A 6,936-nucleotide genomic window follows, 5' to 3' on the forward strand; every position below is an offset into this window, starting at 1 on the left:
TTTTCGCCTGGAGATTCATTAGTATAGCACAGACTGTTGTTGTTGTGGTAGTGGTGATACTGATGGAGTAGTTGTTATAGCTCTCATTGTAGTGTGGCAGAGGAGAAGTAGCAGCTGTGGAAATAGTTGCAGTACCATTACAAGCACAAATACCACCACAAACAACATCCTTGGAAACAAGAACACCTCCTGCCTCCCCACGTCCCCCACCTCCTCGATCCGCGCACCGGCTTACCTGTTGCACCTGTTTCCCGTGCCTTACTTTCCCCTTAAGTAAAGACCCACTAAACTCGCCTCACGTGCCACATAACATCCTCTTATCTACTGCAGTATTAATTGTCTCTTTCGCCGCCCCCTCTTTATTCCCTTCCATTTCTCTCTCTCTCTCTCTCTCTCTCTCTCTCTCTCTCTCTCTCTCTCTCTCTCTCTCTCTCTCTCTCTCTCTCTCTCTCTCTCTCTCTCTCTCTCTCTCTCTCTCTCTCTCTGCAGCACCACGCCACGTCAGCAAGCATTTATGCCTTCCTTCCACAAACAGCAATAACCATACATTGTATTTCCCTTGTTGGTTCGGTGGATATTGGGCGACAGTCAGCTGGGGGTCAGGAAAACTGGGCAATAGTCAGGTGGACGACAAGACACTTGGGTGACTGTAATTTAGTCAACTACAAATTGAGCGACTGGATAAATGAGCGACAGTAGTTAAATGAGTGGACGGACAGGACAGCTGATCAACATTTAGACAACGGAAACATTCGAAATTTTGTTGGATCTACTGTATAACGAAAACTATGATGATTTGATAAGATTTTTGGACGTTGCTGGGTATCTGAGTAAGACTTACATTCGTGGACGTCGTGCATGTAATAAAAGACGAAGACATCCACCACGATACCCAGCTGAGATGTGGAATGTGTGTGGAAGAACGGAGGTATATGAAACTTGAACTAATAACGCAGAAGAAAGCTGGCGCAACAAATTAAAGAAAATGTCAAACTAGAGGAGAGTGTCGGTGTTTTTATAGCTGGAATGAACAGAATCACACTCTACACTTCAGGTTTAAATTGTTCCATAATTAAGTTAGTGCCCCAGTTAAATGTATCTGATTTATCACAATGTCATTTATGCGTAATATATGTGGAAGCCAGCAAAGTACATCCTAAACTTGAACGAAAGAATAAAGTATGTGGTTGCACGTTGTCAAGAATTCAAGGACGATGTTCAGATTCAGATTCTACTCTACCTGAAGAGTGAGGCATACAGTATTGTTTATTTGTTTAGAAAATGCATAATGTAGTCTTTTAAACTTTTTTTATAATGGAGCCTGAATTTTTTTTATCACAAAACCAATAACTGTGTGTGTTATTATCAGTAGCATAGTTTATTATTTACATAATGAAAAGTTTTGTTGCCTAATTTGTAGCCCAGTTGATCGCCCAGTCTTCCTGTCGCCTAGTCCTGCCGACCAATTGATAGTCACTATAATAGTTGCCCCTGAACCCTTTTTATTCTATATTTATAGTGCACCTTTAGTTTTCTCGATAGTTAATGCTGTGTATGCTTACATATATATAAAATTAACATCCTCAAAGCTTTTTATATAGATAGATGGACTCTACAGTCTACACCAACTATATATTACAGAAAAAATATATATATAGAAAACAGGAATAAAAGAGAAAAGTGTAATCTACCTCGCCTTACTACTTCACTAGAAAGACTTGTTGTTGTGTGAGATCCCATGTTAATCTTTGCTGTCGGACCATCCCTCGCCGCATTCTTTTCCTTAACTCCGCCTCCCGCACATGGTTCGAGCGAATCAGCATGCTGGTGATCCTGCTCAACTGTGTGACCCTCGGGATGTACCAGCCGTGTGTGGACGAGTCGTGCAGCACCAACCGATGCAAGATACTGCAGGTAGGTCTCACTTCTCTGCTATGCTGTCTGTACCATTAGAGAACGAGTCAGACTTATGTAGCGTATGTTTATCCATTTTTCTGTACGTGTCTTCACCTGTCTTTGCTTTCGATCTTTACTCTCTCTCTCTCTCTCTCTCTCTCTCTCTCTCTCTCTCTCTCTCTCTCTCTCTCTCTCTCTCTCTCTCTCTCTCTCTCTCTCTCAGGTATTCACTTGTGGGCACCGATTATATCAGTGGCGTTGCGTTATATTGATGACTGTGTATTATCTCAAGGACGACCGTGTCTCGAATTGCTTAATGATCCATCCCGGTATTCAGGTATTAATTTCTTGTTAATAATACAGCCTAATATAAGGTGGCGGGAACGTGAGTGGATTATGAATAAAGTAGGTCAGTTTCATGAATAATGCATATTAAGCTGCTTTGCTGACGTCACCTGAGAGAGAGAGAGAGAGAGAGAGAGAGAGAGAGAGAGAGAGAGAGAGAGAGAGAGAGAGAGAGAGAAAAATGAGGGGGGTTGAATAAGTAAAGGAAATAAAGTAAAAAACCTAGAAGAAAGAGGAAGAATATGGAAAAAATGTAATCCGAAAAATGAAAATGTGTTCAAAAGTACTGAGAGAGAGAGAGAGAGAGAGAGAGAGAGAGAGAGAGAGAGAGAGAGAGAGAGAGAGAGAGAGACTGTAAATTCTCATATCACCTTCCTTAGAATTACATAGATTAATGATGCCTTCCCACTGTCATCATCATATTGAATTATTCCCAATCGAGTCCATACTTTTGACAATCACCCACAATATAATCCGTCATTCGTGAAATTTTGTGCGTACAGCGTCGTGTACTTTCTCTCTTCACTTATTAACCACTGGACTGATGATAGAGTACGACACTTAGTTTATGAGCTTCCTTACACGGCTTGACTGAGGAAAAAATATAACTACAGATATTTAAACATTTTACTTTAACCCATCACTGTTTTTTTTGGGGGGTCAGCGGCGCCTTTCGAAACAGCACTACACAACTGCATTATTGTATTGGGCGACGGGGCGCCATAACGGGTTTGCTCTTGTCCGGCACACGCACCTCTGAATAGAAAGATAACAGTAAGAGCAGCAGTAAGTAGCAATGTGTTGAACTGCTGCCTTCATTCCAGATGTTTGACGACGCCATCTTCGCCTTCTTCGCGGTGGAAATGGTGATCAAGATGGTGGCGATGGGCTGGTCGGGAAAGGGCTCCTACATGGCTGACTCCTGGAACAGACTGGACCTCTTCATTGTGGTGGCAGGGGTGAGTTTGTCTCTGTTTGTCAGGCTGTCTGTCTGTCTCTGTGTATGTCTGCGTATTTGTTTCGTTGCCTCTTGTTGCTGTCTGGGTTCTCGCGTCCCCCCATCCACAGCCCTCTCTCTCTCTCTCTCTTCTCAGCCTTAACTTCTGGAAAATTTGGTGTTTTGTTTTTCGTACACATCCCTCTCTCTTTATTTTATTTTATTTCTTTTATTCCTTTCATAGTGTAGTTCTTATTTTATTTTATTTATTTATTTTATTATTATTTTTTTTTTTTTACGATTTGGCTCTATTTCTTGCACAATGCCTTCTCCAATTATTCTCGGTTATTTTTATCCTTTCATTTTTCCTTTTCTGTTAGTCCATAATCTACCTTTCTCACATATTTGTTACATTCATTTCTTCCTCTTTTTCACCACCACCACAACCTCCCTCCTCCTCCTCTTCCTCCTCCTATTACCTACATACTCGAACTCAACTGCCTTCCTTCCTCCAGACCTCACCTCCTTTGTCTCCACCCTCCTTCCCTTGTTCCTCCACTTCCCTCCTTCACCTCCTTCGCACCTGGCCATGGTCACCTGCGTTCTGTAATCAATATGGATTTGAAGCCGAGAGAGCTTCAGGTAGTATGTGGTCTTGCCCTCGTGCCGCTGTGCCCCTTGTCTTCTCAGTGCAGCAGATGGATAGATAGGTGAGCAAAGGGATGGGACAGATAGTAGGTGGATGGAGATAAATGGATTGGTAGTTAGATGGATAGATAAGTAGATAGGCTGGTAGATAGATAGGTAAGTAAACAGACAGATAGTTAAAATGGTTGACTGATAGATAGATGGATACATAGATGGATAAATAGGTAGATAAAAAATATCAACATGATGGATTCATTGACTGATTAATATACCAATAAGCAGAAAGATGGACAGATACCCTAGTCTTATATGTACTGAAATAGATATAAATACATGAATATAGTTATAAAACAGAACAGTAAGAGAAATAAATACATGAATATAGAGATAAAAACAGAAGAAATTTTTTCACACCACACACACACACACACAGACACACACACACACACACACACACACACACACACACACACACACACACACACACACACACACACACACACACACACACACACACACACACTAAGACTGGAATATGCAGCAAGTGGGTGTGGTCTCCTCATATAAAAAGGAATATTACAAAATTAGAAAGAGTACAAAGAGCAGCCACCAAGATGGTTCCAGAGTTGAGTAAGTTGACCTATGAAGAGAGAGATTAAGAATGTTGGAAATTCCTGCCCTTGAAAATAGGAGAGAGAGGGAGGATTTAATAAACATCTATAGAATGATGAATGGTATGGAAAATGTGGACAAAGAATGTTTTATAAATTTAGACACACAGAGTACAAGGGGACACATTAAGAAGTTTGAAGAAAGTTAACTGTAGAAGAGATATCAAAAAGTATAGTTTTCCTCACAGAAGCGTGGACAAATGGAATGAATTCAGTGAAGACGTTGTCAGTGCTGAAACTGTCCATGCTTTTAAGACCAAACTAGATAGATATAGAGATGGGATACTATGAGATTACTCCCCTCCCATAAACCACAACTAGGTAAATACACCACATAGTGTAGTAGTTAACACACGCTCAGCTCACAACTAAGTTTGAGTCCCGGGTGCAGCAGGACAGATGGGCATGCAGATGGGGTGTAGCAGTAAGTTGGCAAAGGATTTAAGCTGAAGGGTTGTGATCTCCCTGCCCTGGTGTGTGGTGTGTGAGTTAAGTCTGCGTTTATATATGTATATTTAGTTTACATCATTCTCAGTGCATATGTACATTATCTTTGAATGTTTTACCTCCTTCTGTGTTATGCACATGTTTGTCTCCTGGACTGACAGGGGACTGGAGTACTTCCTGGCCATGGAGGACATGAACCTTTCTGCCATCAGGACCATCAGAGTTCTGCGACCACTGCGGGCCATCAACAGGATTCCTAGTGAGTTCTGCGTGCCCTTGCTGATATGACCCTCAGAGTTTTATTGTTATTATTATTATTATTATTATTATTATTATTATTATTATTATTATTGTTATTATTATTATTATTATTATTATTATTATTATCATTATTATCTATTTGGTAATTCATTGAAAGTCACCCCCATCCTCCACCCAACTGTCCTCCATTCTTCATCATATTGTATACTCTCCATCACATTAGCTATGCTGTTTATAGGCAAAACCCTAATCAGTCCAACATTCCAGGAAAAAAAGGAGAAAAAAAAATCACCACTCCTATATGCATTGGCCTGTCTCAGGCTTTTCACCTTTCTTTGTGCATGCACTACTTCATGTCATCCAGTACAAACACTTGTGAGGAGGCACACATTGTCTGTAGAAATAGCACAGATCATTGCACATTCAGAATGGGTCATCTTTGTGGTGAGATCCAGACTGAATCAGAAATTATCTCATCCTTTCATTATTGCCCTGAGGGAGCTCTTTCATCAGCTGATTAAGGTTTTGCAGACAGAAAAGCACACACATTACAGTGGTAGACTCAAAGTGCATTGGGATGATATTTAATTGCTATGTTAATCAGTCTTTTGAGGAATATTCAAATAGAGAAAAAAATGAAGTAAACAGAACCATCTTAAAAGTAGATTTGAATATATTTAGGATTTCCTTAGTATTGCAACTACATACTTAAATTTCATGTGATGTGAAGTGTCTATCACTATATTTGAACCCTGTATTTTGTAATATGACTCAAGAAAGAAAGGACAGAACACCCTTCTCTGTATGTTTATTCCTGTTGGAAATATCTGGTTGTTTTGGAATTCTGTGTTTTACATATATTATTTATCTTAATTGGGACAGCCTAATAAATATGTCTAAGTAACCAAGTAGGGAATACACAAGTCTGAACATAAGTGAATGGTCATGTAGTGTATAAGTTTGCCTGACGGAGTTGCATGGTGGTGCTGGAGTGTAGACTGGCTGGTGTTGGTGATGTCAATCGCTTTGAATTCCTTTATTAGTGTTGTTTAGATAGATTACTAAAAGTATGGATCCTAAAACTGAAGCCTCAGGTATGCTGCTGTCAACATGGATCCAATCTGTTGATTTCCCATTTGTTTTTTTAATTTGACAGCCAATCTTCTGTTTATGTGGGATTTTATCACACTTTTTTTTTTTTCAGAAATCAAGATATACATAATATATCAACTGCTCTGTAGTTTCCTTATGTTTTATACACAATTCTGTACAGGTTATCTTTAAGAAACACTTTGAGAAAATACCATGAAAGTAACTAACGTTCACCAATCCAACAGAAATACTGTATGTTCTTGAACCACTAAAGATAGTTTGGCATCATTGTCCATTTTCCTTCCTCCCACAGGTATGAGGATACTGGTCATGTTGCTCCTTGACACACTGCCCATGCTGGGAAATGTGTTGCTGTTGTGCTTCTTTGTGTTCTTCATATTTGGCATTGTTGGGGTGCAACTGTGGGCAGGGATGCTACGTCAGCGATGCTTCATTGACCTGCCCCAGAACATTACAGTGCCGCCAGGGTGGGTAGTTCTCTTCTTTGTCTCTCTCTCTCTCTCTCCTCTCTCTCTCTCCTCTCTCTCTCTCTCTCTCTCTCTCTCTCTCTCTCTCTCTCTCTCTCTCTCTCTCTCTCTCTCTCTCTCTCCTCTCTCTCTCTCTCTCTCATAGGAGAAA

General features: G+C 40.3%; 1 protein-coding gene across 13 annotated transcripts in view; it reads left to right on the forward strand.

The window, feature by feature from the left end:
• The first annotated feature begins 527 nt into the window (after positions 1–527).
• LOC135105760 (voltage-dependent T-type calcium channel subunit alpha-1I-like) overlaps positions 528–6,936 on the forward strand; it is a 150,682-nt gene continuing 144,273 nt past the window's right edge. For 3 of the 13 annotated variants that reach the window (XM_064014233.1, XM_064014224.1, XM_064014260.1), the window contains exons 1-4: positions 1,086–1,914; positions 3,066–3,198; positions 5,105–5,203; positions 6,611–6,785. In XM_064014233.1, the coding sequence (XP_063870303.1) occupies positions 1,822–1,914; positions 3,066–3,198; positions 5,105–5,203; positions 6,611–6,785 (500 nt within the window). In that variant the 5' untranslated portion in view covers positions 1,086–1,821. Of the gene's footprint in view, positions 1,915–3,065; positions 3,199–5,104; positions 5,204–6,610; positions 6,786–6,936 lie in introns of all 13 variants that reach the window. The other 10 variants (XM_064014251.1, XM_064014215.1, XM_064014270.1 and 7 more) reach the window with 5 other exon arrangements.

This window comes from Scylla paramamosain, chromosome 1 (assembly GCF_035594125.1).
Source record: "Scylla paramamosain isolate STU-SP2022 chromosome 1, ASM3559412v1, whole genome shotgun sequence".
Classification (NCBI taxonomy): Eukaryota; Metazoa; Arthropoda; class Malacostraca; order Decapoda; family Portunidae; genus Scylla; species Scylla paramamosain.